Source organism: Staurois parvus, unplaced genomic scaffold, assembly GCF_062004578.1.
Source record: "Staurois parvus isolate SC_StPar_1 unplaced genomic scaffold, SC_StPar_1.0 ptg001591l, whole genome shotgun sequence".
NCBI lineage: Eukaryota > Metazoa > Chordata > Amphibia > Anura > Ranidae > Staurois > Staurois parvus.
Genome location: NW_028319387.1, coordinates 332,633 through 349,868, shown reverse-complemented (window position 1 = coordinate 349,868; position 17,236 = coordinate 332,633). Strand labels below are relative to the sequence as shown.

At 46.2% G+C, this 17,236-nt stretch overlaps 1 protein-coding gene across 1 annotated transcript in view; it reads right to left on the bottom strand.

Moving 5' to 3' along the window:
• Positions 1-568: 568 nt before the first annotated feature.
• FLCN (folliculin) overlaps positions 569-17,236 on the bottom strand; it is a 31,303-nt gene continuing 14,635 nt past the window's right edge. The window contains exons 7-12 of the mRNA XM_089662957.1: positions 15,571-15,752; positions 13,162-13,275; positions 11,027-11,150; positions 7,459-7,587; positions 5,171-5,276; positions 569-2,376 (exon numbers count right to left, since the gene is read on the bottom strand). Coding sequence (XP_089519083.1) covers positions 2,175-2,376; positions 5,171-5,276; positions 7,459-7,587; positions 11,027-11,150; positions 13,162-13,275; positions 15,571-15,752 — 857 coding nt within the window. The 3' untranslated portion in view covers positions 569-2,174. The remainder of the gene's footprint in view (positions 2,377-5,170; positions 5,277-7,458; positions 7,588-11,026; positions 11,151-13,161; positions 13,276-15,570; positions 15,753-17,236) is intronic.

The following is a 17,236-nucleotide window of genomic DNA, read 5'->3' as shown; positions in this document are numbered from 1 at the left end:
GAGGAGCAGGTTCTGCTGCACGGAAGAGCCGAGTGGCCGGCCCGGTATTCTAAAACGGTGTCGACGATAGAGGGGGGAATACCGGGCTGGCCGCTCTATATTTGCTCCATAAGACACAGACATTTTTTCCCATTTTTTGGGGGAAAAAAGTGCGTCTTACGGAGCGAAAAATGCGGTACATAAAAATGATGTCCTAATTTCAGTAATAATGATGGTGGTAGATGTAATATGAGTGTTGCTGTACGTATGTCTCTCCACTCCTCACCTCTATGATAAAGCCCAATTTTTGGGTGGAACAAGCCAGGGGAGTTCCCAGGTGGGACTCTTTGTTTGTCAGGAACAATAAAGTTGCCAGCATCTGAATCTTACTGGAGTCCAAGTTGGCTCTTTCTTAAAGAGAAGTTCATTGTTAGGGTTCATTCATATAGATGTACCAATACGTAGGCCCACGCAAAGGGCCATCTTCTGCTGCCTGAGATGCACAGGTATTAGGTGCAGGCACTAGAAAAAATATTTATGGAGGGAAAGCCCCCTAAAAACAGAAGGTACAACTAATAGACCCACGCAATTTAACTAACAAAATAACTTTATTGAAATCGCACATACGAACATCATGCAAATGCATATACAAAAATCAATTCCCCCTATGTGGTGTCACTGTATGTATTATACAGTTTCGCCCCTTTTTTTACTTTTTGACATGTTAGATGCAGGCAGCCTATTAAAATCAATGACAGGCGGTTGGCTGCACAGACCTGCATGCCCATCCCAGAGTCTGACGCACAGATTGGAACGCAGTCTGTCTGCATTTCAAGTCATGTGTCAGACCTGCAAGGAAGTACAATTTGGGATGTGAGTGGAGGTCTCTGCAGCCGGCTGTGTGTTGCTGATTTCAACAGGCAGCCAGGACGCCCCTGTATGGAACACCTATGCATACTCGGGTGGTTGCAGATTGGTACACCCCCGTGTGAATGAGTCCTTAGGGTTTACATAGGTCTCCAAATATCACCCAAACCGTCCTCTCCGCTCCTCGCACGACCTCCTGCTCTCTAGCTTCCTTGTCTCCTCCTCCCATGCTCATCTCCAGAGCCTCCCCCATCCTCTGGAACTCTCTACCCCAATTTATCAGACTATCGCCTACTCTGCTCACTTTTAGGTGATCTAAGAAAACCTATCTCTTCAGGAAAGCCTAGCCCGCCTTCAGCTAATAATGGAATCTTCTATTCCTCTTGCCAGTCCATCCCTCACAGTTCTTACCTTTTGTACCACTAGCCCCTCTCTCTTAGATTGTAAGCTCCCAAGATCAGGACCCTCCTAACCCTCTTGTATTGTTTCCCTTTATATTGTAAAGCGCTGAGAAAACTGTTGGCGCTATATAAATCCTGTATAATAATATCTTCATGTTGTCCAATAGGAAACAAACAATCTCTATATCTCCTCCTCCCATGCTTCTCTCCAGGACTTCTCCAGAGCCTCCCCCATCCGCTGGAACTTTCTACCCCAATCTATCAGACTATCGCCTACTCTGCTCACTTTTAGGTGATCTCTGAAAACCGATCTCTTCAGGGAAGCCTATCCTGCCCTCAGCTAACAATGGAATCTTCTACTCTTCCAACCAGTCCATCCCCCACAGTTACTACCTTTTGTACCATCAGCCCCTCCCTCTTAGATTGTAAGCTCCCAGGAGCAGGGCCCTCCAACCCTCTTGTATCGTTTCCCTTTATATTGTAAAGTGCTGAGCAAATTGTTGGCGCTCTATAAATCCTGTATAACAATATCTTCATGTTGTCCAATTGGAAACAATCTCTGTAGCGGAGACTAGGATAGTTCATAATCTGGTATATAGTTTCCAGTGGCCCTGCACTTGACTTCATCCCTGCAGACACTACACACAGCGTTTTGTAGTCCCAACCATCTCCTAACTGTGCAGATTTGTGTATTTCAAATGCTGAAACCCAAATCATCGGGTCGATTGTATGGTCCTACTCTTCATGATCAGAGGCGAGTGTCTGTGAATATTTTTTCTAAAAATTTTCCGGCAATAAATAAAACCTGGAATTCGGCCTCTGGAAGGCAGAGTCCGAACATGCTTGGGGAGATAAAACACTGCTTTGAATTTGCTGGCCGAAGCTCAGTCTTTTAAAGGCTCTTGATGGACCGCAAGTCAGAGAAACTCAGTTCCGGCATTCGGAGGAAGTAGGGCTGCGTACGCTGGACATCAGGTGCGATTTGTAGGTCTTGCTGAGTCCCGTCATCCAAAACTTTAGCAGCTTGATGTTGTCCTCCTCTGAAGCCCCCAAAATGCCAAGCAGTTTCTGGGTGTCTTCTTTGGGGCGGCTGTCCACTTTGGTGAACTTAAACAGGACCTTCACTTTACTGAGGAGAAAATGACACTCGGTTACAAGACATACGCATATCGGCTGCAAAAGTGAAGATATAGAAAGGCTCCAATATTAACCCTTCGCCCTCCAGAGGATTGCCCCCCCCCTTTCCTGACCAGGCCATTTGTTGCAATACAGCGCTGCGTTACTTTAACTGACAATTGCGCAGTCATGCAACGCTGCACTCAAATTAAATTTACGTCCATTTTCCCCCACAAATGTATTTATTTCAGGTACTTATATAGAGTCATCAGTTTACGCAGCGCTTTTACATATATATTGTACATTCACATCAGTCCCTAACCCTCAAGGGGCGTACAATCTACGGTCCCTAACTCACATTCATACATACACATACTAGGGCCAATTTAGACAGGATCCAATTCACCTACCAGCATGTCTTTGGAGTGTGGAAGGAAACCAGAGTACCAGGAGGAAACGCACGCAGGCACAGGGAGAACATGCAAACTCCAGGCAGGTGGTGCCGTGGCTGAGATTCGAACCAACGACCCTAGTACTGCCAAGTGGAAGTGCTAACCATTTAGCCACTGTGCTGTCTTTTGTTGGTATTTGATCACCTGTGCGGTTTTTATTTTTTGCGCTATAAATAAAAAAAGGCCGACAATTTTGAGAGAAATACAATATTTTTGACTATTTGCTATTAAACAGGTCCAATAAAAAAATTAAAAAAAAATCAAATTTCATCATAAATGTAGGCCAAAATGTATTCTGCTCCATGTCTTTGCTAAAATAAAATCCCAATACGTGTAAATTAATTGGTTTATGTGACAGATATAGCGTTCACAAATGGCGGTGTATATACCAGAATTTTTTTTTTTTTTACTAGTAATGGCGACATATAGCGGGACTGTGGCGGGCATTCTGACACTGGAGGGAACTGACGATGTCACTGACATCCCCAGTGACACCAATACAGTGATCAATGCTAATAAAAAGCACTGACACTGTACTAATGGCACTGGGCATGAAGGGGTTAACATCAGGGGCGATCAAAGGGTTAACTGTGTGCTCTTTTACATTGTGTGGCTGTGTTTGTGCTTCACTGTAAGTACACTGCTTTGCGTGGCTATGCAGAGCCATACAAAGCAGTGTGCAGGAGTGGACAGGGGAACTGTATTGTTGACATATAGGTTTCTTTCCCTTCGGATATACGTGGCGATCAAAGGGTTAACGGTGTGGTGTTCCACTATGGGGGCTGTATGGGCGCTTCACTGTAAGCAACCTGCTTTGCCTTATTAAAGGCTTACCTGTAGATAAAACAGGTAAGTGTGGGTGCAGCGTTACATGACCGCACAATTATCAGTTAAAGTAATGCAGCGCCGTAACGCAAAAAATGGCCTGGTCAGGAAGGGGGGGGCGGAAATCCTCAGGAGGGCAAGTGGGTAAAGTGTAAGTCAGTGTTTCTCAACCTTTTTTCAGACAAGGCACCCTTTTATGTACAATCTTAAGGCACCCCATTCTAAAATGTAAAAACTAAACTAATAGTTATACATAATGCAGCAACATTCACACATGTAGGACAATCAATGTCAGAGGCGGCAAAGGAAACATGCCTTTGCACACTGGTACTGACTAGTATTCCAATGTTTCTCTTCTCCCTCAGTTTCTCTCTCTCACTCAGCTAATGTGAACCCCAGTGCTGATGGGGAGGGGCAAACAAGGATGCTGTGCCCAATGTCCTGCTTATCAACGGATGACATCATTGGTTGTTAGGACACTGGTGGCTAGACGGTTGTAATGGTGCACAATGAAAACCTGTGGCTTTATGTAATTAAAAGGCAGGCTTGACCCACCTGCTGGCTGATATATAATTGTTGGGCAATTTTAGGCATTTTGCCAGGGCACCCTAGATGAAAAAGGCTGGTTATGAGGCATCAACACAAAACATACAAGTTAGTTATTTTAAAAAGTTAGGCTTTGGTCACACAGGTCCTATGGCTTGTTCCACATGAATGGACCACTTGTTGATGGAGCTGCATGCAGGCAGCCCATGTTAGGGCTCATGTACACGGGGCGTTTGGAAAACTCTTCTGAACGATGGAAACTGACTGCTGGAAAACGTAGGTTAAAAAACGTCAGTTTAGCCGCGTTTGCATACCGCGTTTATGCGCGTTTGCATTTAGAAGCATTTTTTTAACATAACCTCAGGAGACCTTCCAAAATGCCCAGAATGCACTGAAAAACAGTAAAAAATTAACTATTTCAGACATTTTGAGAGGAATAGAGAGAGCAGAAGCAGAGAGAGCAGTATGTGTTGAGATGACCGGTCTTTTCTGGTTGTATGCACTATGGATCCCATCATGAGCATAATGTGGCGCGTTCTACCATTGTTTCCTTCACGTGAAACCTGGAACTGACTGCGCTGGTGTACCGGGTCCATTTGAATACATGGAAAACGCTTCACATGCATTTCTGATGAAGAAAAAAGGCTCTGGACAGCATCTGGATATGGAACAGTTAAAAAATGCTTCTAAACGCAAACGCTTATGAACGCGGTTTGCCGCGTTTACAAGCGTTTGACATGCTCATAAAATCTACTCCTGAACGCAAGTTTGGTGCATTAAAAAAACACAACTGTAAACCCAACTGCCTGTAAAGGATGTGTACAGGACACATAGGAGAACATTAGGGAGAGTTCAGGGGCTGCTGAAAAAAAACAAAACAAAACACAGAAAAGCTCCTAAACGTCCGTTTATCAGCTGCAGTGTACAAGGAATCTTATTCTAGGAGGAAGCAGCGGCAGTCTATTAGCAAAATAAAATTCTTACTTCATCCACTCTTCTTTCAGGCAAACTAGACACTGGTCCACTACATCCATAGACAGGTTCTCATTGTTCAGGGCAGCTTCGATCTTGTTCAGGATGGTCAGTCCCACTTGCCAGAAGTAAAAATACATTTTAGATACTTCATCAGGGTAAAGAGATAAACGAATGATCAGAATATCACTTCCTATTATTAAACGAGATTTATTCGGCACTAACAGCTTGCACAATGCTTTACTATATAAAGGGAGGCAGTACAGTTATCATGCAACTCGTGCCCCAACAAAGTGGCACAAAGATTCTCAATGACATCCATGATGGGGCACTATTCCTCCCACTGATACCAATGATGGGGCACTATTCCTCCCACTGATACCAATGATGGGACACTATTCCTCCCACTGATACCAATGATGGGGCACTATTCCTCCCACTGATACCAATGATGGGGCACTATTCCTCCCACTGATACCAATGATGGGGTACTATTCCTCCCACTGACACCAATGATGGGGCACAATTCCATCCACTGACACCAATGATGGGACACTATTCCTGCCACTGACACCAATGATGGGGCACTATTCCTCCCACTGATACCAATGATGGGACACTATTCCTTCCACTGATACCAATGATGGGGCACTATTCCTCCCACTGATACCAATGATGGGGCACTATTCCTCCCACTGATACCAATGATGGGGCACTATTCCTCCCACTGATACCAATGATGGGACACTATTCCTTCCACTGATACCAATGATGGGGCACTATTCCTCCCACTGATACCAATGATGGGGTACTATTCCTCCCACTGACACCAATGATGGGGCACAATTCCATCCACTGACACCAATGATGGGACACTATTCCTGCCACTGACACCAATGATGGGGCACTATTCCTCCCACTGATACCAATGATGGGGCACTATTCCCCCCACTGATACCAATGATGGGGCACTATTCCTCCCACTGATACCAATGATGGGGCACTATTCCTCCCACTGACACCAATGATGGGGCACTATTCCTCCCACTGACACCAATGATGGGGCACTATTCCTCCCACTGACACCAATGATGGGGCACTATTCCTCCCACTGATATCAATGATGGGACACTATTCCTCCTACTGATACCAATGATGGGGCACTATTCCTCCCACTGACACCAATGATGGGGCACTATTCCTCTCACTGATACCAATGATGGGACACTATTCCTCCCACTGATACCAATGATGGGGCACTATTCCTCCCACTGACACCAATGATGGGGCACTATTCCTCCCACTGACACCAATGATGGGGCACTATTCCTCCCACTGATACCAATGATGGGGCACAATTCCATCCACTGACACCAATGATGGGACACTATTCCTCCCACTGATACCAATGATGGGCCTCTATTCTTCCTACTGATACCAATGATGGGGCACTATTCCTCCCACTGATACCAATGATGGGGCACTATTCCATTCACTAACATCAATGATGGGGCGCTACTACATCCACTGACACCAACAATGGGGCATAATTCCACCCACTGACCCCAACAAAGGGGCACAATTGTTTCCAATGACACCAGCAGTGGGGCGCAATTGTTCCCAATGACACCAACAGTGGGGCACAATTGTTCCCAATGACACCAACAGTGGGGCACTATTGTTCCCAATGACACCAACAATGGGGCACTATTGTTCCCAATGACACCAACAATGGGACACAATTGTTCCCAATGACACCAACAATGGGGCACAATTGTTCCCAATGACACCAACAGTGGGGCACAATTGTTCCCAATGACACCAACAGTGGGACACAATTGTTCCCAATGACACCAACAGTGGGGCACTATTGTTCCCAATGACACCAACAATGGGACACAATTGTTCCCAATGACACCAACAATGGGGCACAACTATTCCCAATTACATCAACAATGGGGCACTAATCCTCCCACTGACACCAAAGATGGGGCACTAATCCTCCCACCGACACCAAAGATGGGGCACTATTCCTCCCACCGACACCAAAGATGGGGCACTATTCCTCCCACTGATACCAAGGATGGGGGACTATTCCTCCCACCGACACCAAAGATGGAGCACTATTCCTCCCACTGACAGCAAAGATGGAGCATTGTTTGCTTCCACCTTTGGAAGGACATTTTCTACTGCCGCTGACTACAATCTGGCCCCCCTAAAGTCTGAAGGACAGTAAACTTGTTCTTTGTTTAGAAAGTTTGAAGACCCAGACTTACAATTTACCCAACCTATGTACTTACCACGGTCTGTAGCTACCGGGCTCCCACTGGCCACCACAAACTCATACTTGCTGAGAGGCTCTTCCTCGAACAGAACAGGGTAGAGATTGCTACGTGGGGCAGTGCGGACGTCAATCATTACTGCAAATTCTGTCACAAAGAAACCGCGAGGGGTCTGATTAGTTTGCTGCCAATAATTCATACAGAAAGGTAAAACAATACGATAACATTTTCTCTTTTTATATAGAGCTGATATTAAAGAGGTGTCACTTTTGTATATTATTAAGTTTCTGATGGGAAAAAATACATGTAATACTTTGTACCTTCTGTCTGTCTATGTGCCCTGTATTGTCAGATGCAATGTCGGCAAGGGCACACCCCCTCGGCACACAGCCACTGGCGCATAGCTGATTTGCTAAGAAGCTCCTGTCCTTGTCTCCGGTTCCCAGCATGTGCACAAGGACTGCACAGGGAGGTGAGGCCGACACATCTCTTGGTATTCCTTGGGCAAGTGCTGGGAACCAGAGACAGCAAGGGAGAATGTCACCAGCACACCGAGGACCACCAATATGGGTCCAAAAGTTTAAATGAATGATCACATAGTTACAGAAAAGCAACATTTCGGAGTCTCGCAGGACCCTTTCATCAGGTCATGTGCCGAGGACCACCAATATGGGTCCAAATGTTTGAATGAACGATCGCATAGTTACAGAAAGGCAACGTTTCGGAGTCTCGCAGGACCCCTTCATCAGGCATGTGACCACATTCTGTGAGACTCCGAAACGTTGCCTTTCTGTAACTATGTGATCGTTCATTAACTAGTTGCCGACCGCAGATAGCCGAATGACGGCTAAACTGCGGCCGGCCAGTTCTGAGTGGACGTCATATGACGTCCTCCCAGAACGCGCTCTCCTGCGCGCCCCAGGGGGCGCGCACCCGGCGATCTCCATGATCGCTGTGTCCTACGGACACAGCTGATCACGTGATGTGGTAAAAGGCCAATCATACCGGCCTTTTACCACGTGATCAGCGGTGTCCAATGACACGCTGATCACAGGGAAATGCAAGTGCCGGTTCTCGGCTGCACTTTCCTCACGCTGTCAGATCGTGAGGAAAGTACTGCCGAGAACCGGCAGTTGTCAGAGCGGGGATTGGCACCGATCATCAGGGCACTGATGATCAGTGCCCTTATGATCGGTGCCCAGCAATGCCACCCGCAAGTTCCGCCCACCTGTGCCCAGCAGTGCGCCCACTAGCTCCGCCCACCTGTGCCCAGCAGTGCACCCACCTGTGCCCAGCAGTGCACCCACCTGTGCCCAGCAGTGCACCCACCTGTGCCACTCTGCAGTGTCACACACCTGTGCCCAGAAGTGCCACCTACCTGTGCCCAGCAGTGCCACCCACCTGTGCCCACCCACCTGTGCCCACCAGTGCCACCCACCTGTGCCCACCCACCAGTGCCACCCACCAGTGCAGCCCAGCAGTGCTGCCAGTCAGTGCCACCAGTCAGTGCCCAGGGGCTGTGCCAGTCAGTGCCCAGCAGTGATGCCAGTCAGTGCCGTCTATCAGTACCCATCATCAGTGTCACCTATCAGTGCCGCCTATCAGTGCTGCATATTAGTGCCGCCTATCCGTGCCACCTCATTAGTACTGCCTATCAGTGCCCTTTGTAATGAGCAGCAGCTGTACACCAGAAAAGGCACCGTATCAGACCTTCAATAGCATAAATGTAAAAGAGGAGGTGCAGCGCTATATAACTAAACACAATACTAAATAAACCACTAATGGTACACAATAGTATACTTTTGCATGTCAGTTTTCCTGCTATCCTGTACCTCTAATAAAGATACCTGAGGATATTACACTATGTGGCCCTTTCTATTTATTTGAGCATTGGTGAAAACCGGCCAAATCTACGGAAAAGCTACATCTATGTGGATACCAGGCCTTGAGGGATATGCTGACCAGATCTGACCAGACCAGGATGAGGATACAGGAGGTCCAGTGATATTTTATACAAATGCGCATAAAGATTGCGTATCTGGTGAGTGCGCAGTCTTCATATTTTATCACCTGTTGGTCCTTCATATAGGACGTTTGAAGATCATCCCGGATCTCAAGAGCACTCCTTCATTGGACTGTTTCACTCTCTTCACTCTATGGCCACCATTTAGTGGCATTATTAATTTCAGTCACTGTTTATCACTATTGTGTACCATTAGTGGTTTATTTAGTATTGTGTTTAGTTATATAGCGCTGCACCTCCTCTTTTACATTTATCAGTGCCCTTTAGTGCTGCCTATCAGTGCCGCCTATCAGTGCCCATCAGTGCTGCCTCATCAACGCACATCAGTGAAGGAGAAAAAATACCTGTTTGAAAAATTTTATAATAGAAACAAAGAAACTTTTTTTTTTTTTTTCAAATTTTTTGCACTTTTTTAATTTATAGCGCAAAAAGTAAAGCGCCCAGTGGCGATTAAATACCACCAAAAGAAAGCTCTATTTGTGAGAAAAAAATGATCAAAATTTCATCTGGGTACAATGTTGCATGACCGCGCAATTGTCAATCAAATTGCGGCAGCGCTGAAAGCTGAAAATTGGCCTGGTAAATAAGGGGGTATAAGTGCCTGGTAGGCAAGTGGTTAAAACCTTTGGATCCATATTGGTGGTCCTCGGCATGTGCCTGATGAAGGGGTCCTGCGAGACTCCGAAATGTTGCCTTTCTGTAACTGTGTGATCGTTCAATAAAACTTTTGGACCCATATTGGTGATCCTCAGCATGTGCCTGATGAAGAGTTCCTGCGAGACTCCGAAACGTTGCCTTGCTGTAACTATGTGATCAGGGGCGGACTGACCATTTGGGAACTTGGGCACTGCCCGAGGGCCCGGGGTCAGTAGGGGGCCCCATGAGATACCCCTGGTACCTTTTTCATAGGCTTTTTTGGGTGTGGTTTGAGTGTGGGTGAGGACACAGGGGCCCCATGATCCCCTATTGCCCGGGGGCCCCATGAGTTGTCAGTCCGCCCTGCATGTGATCGTTCATGAAACCTTTTGGACCCATATTGGTGATCCTCGGTGTGCTGGTGACATTCTCCCTTGCTGATTCTTTTCGGTTCCAGCCGACGGTCGCTGCAGCACTTTATATGTTTATTGTAACATCATTTACTACTGCACTTTATATCACGGATCACCACGGACATTGTTGTATTTAGATTCTGCCCGTGATACACTTTATTGTTTGGTATTTGCTTTTTGAGCTGTTTAGCTGATATTTTCATGCTTTTACTTGATGCACTTTACTGCTTCACTCAGCTCATTACATTCATGATGCACTTTACCATATTGTTTGATTTTTATATTTCGCATTTACTAATGTTTTTTGCACTTTTATGTATTGCACTTTACCATTCCGCAATAAAGTTTTTTTTTTTTAGCGCTGCACTTTCTGACATCTACTATTGTAGGGGATTGTTACCTTCACCTTGTGTTCTAGCTGCTCCCCAGATATCGCCAGTGCTCACCTATATATTAGATTCTATCCCATAGGATGTGATGTCGTAGATAAGATGGTACTGTTGGACAGACTTACCGGAACTTTGCACATGTGGGGGAATCTCAGCTTGTGGGCTTAATCCCAGAAAGTTACATCGATAGGCATCCTCATACTTCTCACTGTATGGGATTATACGAACACAGCCCACAGGAAGCATGGCCTGACAGCAACAAGAGAAAGGATTAGCTATAGGGGTTGGTTTACTAAAAGGTAAATATACTGTGCACTGCAAGTGCAGTTGCTTAGATCCAAGGGGAAGCTCTAAGATGAGGTGAACCTCTGCCGAATTCTGTCATCTAATCATGTGCAAGCAAAAATGCTGTTTTTTAATTTTCTTCCATGTTCCCCTCAGATCTACAGCAACTGCTCTTTCAGTACAATTGCAGTGCACAACCTATTTGCCTTTAGTAAATCAACCCCATTGTATTCATAACCAGCTAAAAATGCACAGAATTGTTCTGCAGCTTCGTTCAACAGGCCATTAGGCATTCACCTTCCCTCATTATGTTTAAATCTTATCCAAACCCAACAACAAAAATGTAATCTTTTGCAGTTCACCAGTCCTTAGATGTGGTGGCTGCTTTAGATGACTTCTTTTCCCTTTCTTTTCACCTGGTGATCCAGCCAGTAACATTCTTCCTATCTTAGGCTACGTTCACACTAGCTTTGTCAGCAGGCGTCAGACAGATGTTTGGGAAGCATTTTAAATGAAAATTCTGCACATGTCAGCACACAGTGCTGTTCACACTGAAGCGTGTCGAGTCAGGAGGAGTTGAAGCCTCCCATTCAAGTCTATGGTGTCGCTCCGCAAACGCCTGGCAGGCGTTTGCAGTGCGGTTGCGATGCGGTTCCAGAGAGTTAATACCATTTAACTTCATTATAGGAGTTTGTGGTGTGGTTTTAACGCTTGGCAAACGCCTATCAACCGCCTCAAAAATGCACATAGGGCGTTTTGGGAGTGTTTGAGGAGCGTTAAAAATGCTTCACAAACGCTTGTCTAACGCCTGTCAAACGCTATAGGGGCGTTTGGCAAGAGTTAGAAATAAAGCTGTGACGGGAGTGACTTTGGGTGGGGGGCCCATGGAAACCAGCTCACTTTGAAGAGGTGGGCAGACCCCTGTCTCAGCTCCCCATATCCCTCTTATGTGTAAGTCACCCTGTGCCTGTTAGGGGTGCAGGGTGATCTGTCCTAATATTGTGTAGATATGTCTAGGAGATAGGTGGGGTGGGGGGTTGTGGATTGTTTGGTGTTATGTGGTTGCATCCCATTGTTCTACTATTATGGGATGTATATGTTTATGTGTATTATCTTAGTGGTGGGTGGGGGGGGGGGGGGTGTCTCCAGCAGCCCTCCCTCCTGATGGGACTGTCTGTTGGTGTGTCTCGTTACTAAATGTAGATTGCCCCACACGGTGTCATTATGCAGGGAAGGGGGACTGTCCCCTAAGTGTATATATCTTGCATCTGTGTTAAAATAAACTAGTCTACTTTCTGGATTACTTCAAGATTGGTGTCGTCTAGTCTTGTATGGTCAGCTGTGGTGTCTGTTGGAAGTACTCACCTGAAGTACTCACCTCAACGGAAGTACTCACCTGCAGTTTGGGTCGGTTCCGTTACAAAAGTCAAGTGTGAACGAGCCCTTAGGGTGACAATACTCTCTCATTGTACTGTATCTATAGATCAGCAGTGTTGTCCCCTCTACTCTTCTAAATAAAATGGGGAGGGGGAGCCGTAGTCTGTAGTAGAGGAAGAGAGCACAGGAAAGCAGGCCATAGATTATGCAATTTTCCTTCCTTTCCACTATGGCTGGTTGTACACAAGTCAATCAATAGATCGACAACTGTACAACCAGGGTGTCCCATACATGGATCGAAACTAGTCCGGTCCCTGCTGAACTGGACTAGTTACGATCCACGTATGGCCGGATGATGTCACCAGCTAAGTATTGAACAAATATAATGAAACGTTTGCTCAGAACCAAGCTTTTCAGAAAGGCATACAACTTTTGATCTCCCTCTCCCATCATCTTAAGGTTTCACTCAACCACATAGCCACTGCTGCCAAATCTGCTTTACCTCCCATAGCTACACACTATATACGTCAATACCCATAATAGTAGTAGTAAATATTATCCTACACTCAGATATCTGTAACAGGAACAATAGACAGACCTGGAGGACATCGAAAGCAGACTGGATGAGCTCTTGGTTGTGCCCCTTCCATATGACTTGATTTCCCATCAGAACATGCCAGGCCAGCATACGAAAAGCAGACGGGCCGAGGACCTAAACGAAAGACATCGGCGATATCACAATCTCTCTCTGCATCAAGCTATATGCAGTAATTTGCGCACTCCTGGCCCAGTACTTATTGGACGACAACATCTTTTACATTTAAAGTGGAACTAAACTCACAGAAATATAAACTTTCTCATTCCAGCGAAGCGGCGGTTAAGTTCCTCATTGACTGCTGTCATCTTCTCCCTGAATACTTCTGGGTGCAAGGTTTTCAGCCTCTTGTTTGGTTGGTTGGGGAAATGATGTCATCACGCACATACGTAAGGGAGCCTGTCATTCCAGCACAGCCAGAGTGTCCTGGGAATGCACGATGAGCTGCACATGAGCAGCCCAGCATGCATTCAATAGAAGACTGCGATCAGGCAGGTGTTTGTTACTGCAGAAGAGACATGGTATATCTCTACTGCAATAAAGAGCTACCTGTTCACAGATTCTTGTTAGTTCAGTTCCGCTTTAAACACTTCCCCCCTGTAGGACATCATATGACATCCTAGACTTGAAGTGGTGATATCTGGATGATGCCTATAGCTACAGGCATCATTCAGATATCTTTCTTTTCAGCCAGCAATGATTCCCTCTTGTGTAAAAGCAATCCTAACAGCTGATTTGCCGCTGGATGGCTTTTACAGGCAGTGGGGGGGACCTACCACCCCTCCACCTGCCCACCGGCACCTCTCTGGGCTATCCCATGATATCAGCAGGGAGCCCGGGATCCGATCCGGTGATGGGGATGGGTTACCACACAGCTGGCTGGGGACCGGATGATACCTGGCCATCTCTATTATCCTGGGAGGCTGAAAGCAATGTCATGACTTCACTTCCGGCTCTGAGGAAGAGGCAAGTCCTCGAAATGCGTCAGCCTATTAGATGTCTAGCCTCCCTGTTGCGGACTGTCACATAGCACGGTGTTGACCAAGCTGTTCTTTTATGATGTGCCTTTGACTTTACTGTCGTTTGTGAGTATAACACCTACTTTTATTTCTTATTAAACTTTTTTTATGGTAATGCACGAAGCCCGTGCGCCCTCTGCTCTTTCTTCATTCAGTATATTTGTATTTCCCCGGTCTTTTGAGGGCAGCAAGGTGTGCATATTCCAGGACATTCATGATGTGGTTCTAGCCTACATTGAGTCCATCCGCAAGCGCAGGAGCATTTGTGTTTGCTGATATCTGGATGATTCCTGTAGCTACAGGCATCATTCAGATATCTTTCTTTTCAGCCAGCGATGATTCCCTCTTGTGTAAAAGCAATCCTAACAGCCGGTTAGCTGCTGGATGGCTTTTACAGGCAGTAGGAGGGGACCTACCACCCCTCCACCTGCCCACCGGTGCCTCCCTGGGCTATCCCATGATATCAGGGAGTCCGGGATCCGATCCGGTGATGGGTTACCACACAGCTGGCTGGGGACCGGATGATACCCGACCATCTCTATGATCCTGGGAGGCTAGAAGCAATGTCATGACGTCACTTCCGGCTCTGGCAGTTGTAAATACTGCCATTTTTTTCCCCTGGAAAGCAGAGATTAATGTTTTTTTTTTATCTCATTCTTTCCAGGGTAGAGGGGATATCTGGGGTCACTCCATAATGAGGACCTGTCATCCTTTATTTCTGTCACAAGGGATGTTTACATTTCTTGCAATCGGAATAAAAAAAAAGGTAAAAAAATAAAAAATTAATTCAAAAAAAGGGACAGTGTGTAAGAAAAAAATATATATAAATGGTTTTTGTTTTTTGTTTTTTAAAGTGCCCTGTCCTCTCGAGCCCGCATGCAGAAGAAAACCGTAGGCCACGCCTGCACATGTAAATCATGTTTGCAACACACGTGAGGTATCGCCGTGAATATTGTAGCAAAAGCAATAATCTTAGTGCTAGACTTCCTCTATAAATTTTTACAGGTTACCAGTTTAGATTTGCAAAGCATCACTTATGGAAATTTTTAAGTACTGTAATTAGGTGTCATTCCATGAGTATGACCAATTTTAAAGTGTGACGTTAGCTGTCTATTAACTTTGCGTAACATCACCTTTTATATTTTACCAAAAAATGTGGTTATATATTGTGTTTTTTGCATAAATATATTATTTTTTCCCAAAAAAATTGCATTTGAAAAATTGCTGCGCAAATACCGTGTGACAAATGACCGCCTTTTTTTTACATGTAGGAGAGAAGTGCCAAAATTGGCCTGGGTGGGAAGTTGATAAACCTCATCCATAATTCCTTTTATCCTGCAGAACTTTCAAATTAAAATCTCTCCTTGTACTGTTACCATTCAGGAAATAACACCTGTCTCATGTGGCGCAGAGATCTGAACACGGCCGTCCTGCAGGTCCAGCTACAATCTGAGAGCACAGAGGATTCTGTGGGGCACTTTAGCAGTTCCCTGCCCTCCAAGATGTCAGGTACGGGACATGGCCTTCCCTCCTCTTCTTCACGGCTTTCCCAGGCTGCACATTCTTCCTCCAGGTCTACAAGAAAAAGAGTAAGGTTGAAATGAAAAAAAATAATTAAAAAAGATACATGATAAAGGCTAAGCTGTCCAGAAAAGATTTCCAGGTTTGTAACAAACCAAATGGCACCGCTGGGGGAGCTTAGAACCATTGATTTTTATTCACATAGTTGAAAGATTAAATTTTGTAAATTGTATTTTTTTTTGTAATCAGCACAGGGAGGACAGAGCTTACATTAAGTGAGATGTGTCCCTGATCTGTTGACTGCTCTCTTCATTTAACTAGTTGCCGACCGCAGATAGCCGAATGACGGCTGCACTGCGGCCGGCCAGTTCTGGGTGGACGTCATACGACGTCCTCCCAGGACGCGCTCTCCTGCGCGCCCCAGGGGGCGCGCACCCGGCGATCTCCGTGATCGCTGTGTCCTACGGACACAGCTGATCACGTGATGTGGTAAAAGGCCAATCACAGCGGCCTTTTACCACGTGATCAGCGGTGTCCAATGACACGCTGATCACAGGGAAATGCAATTGCCGGTTCTCGGCTGCACTTTCCTCACGCTGTCAGATCGTGAGGAAAGTACTGCCGAGAACCGGCAGTTGTCAGAGCGAGGATCGGCACTGATCATCAGGGCACTGATGATCAGTGCCCTGATGATCGGTGCCCAGCAGTGCCACCCACAAGTTCCGCCCACCTGTGCCCAGCAGTGCGCCCACTAGCTCCGCCCACCTGTGCCCAGCAGTGCACCCACCTGTGCCACTCTGCAGTGTCACACACCTGTGCCCAGAAGGGTCTCCTACCTGTGCCCAGCAGTGCCACCCACCTGTGCCCACCCACCTGTGCCCACCAGTGCCACCCACCTGTGCCCACCCATCAGTGCTGCCCACCAGTGCCACCCACCAGTGCAGCCCAGCAGTACTGCCAGTCAGTGCCACCAGTCAGTGCCCAGCGGTTGTGCCAGTTAGTGCCGCCAGTCAGTGCCCAGCAGTGATGCCAGTCAGTGCCGTCTATCAGTACCCATCATCAGTGTCACCTATCAGTGCCGCCTATCAGTGACACCTCATTAGTGCTGCCTATCAGTGCCGCCTATCCGTGCCACCTCATTAGTACTGCCTATCAGTGCCCTTTAGTGCTGCCTATCAGTGCCCATCAGTGCCGCCTATCAGTGCCCATCAGTGCGGCCTCATCAACGCACATCAGTGAATGAGAAAAATTACCTGTTTGAAAAATTTTATAATAGAAACAAAGAAACTTTTTTTTTTTTTTCAAATTTTTTGCACTTTTTTTGTTTATAGCGCAAAAAGTAAAGTGCCCAGTGGCGATTAAATACCACCAAAAGAAAGCTCTATTTGTGAGAAAAAAATGATCAAAATTTCATATGGGTACAATGTTGCATGACCGCGCAATTGTCAAAGTGCGGCAGCGCTGAAAGCTGAAAATTGGCCTGGTAAATAAGGGGGTATAAGTGCCGTTAGGCAAGTGGTTAAATCTACAGTCCTCTG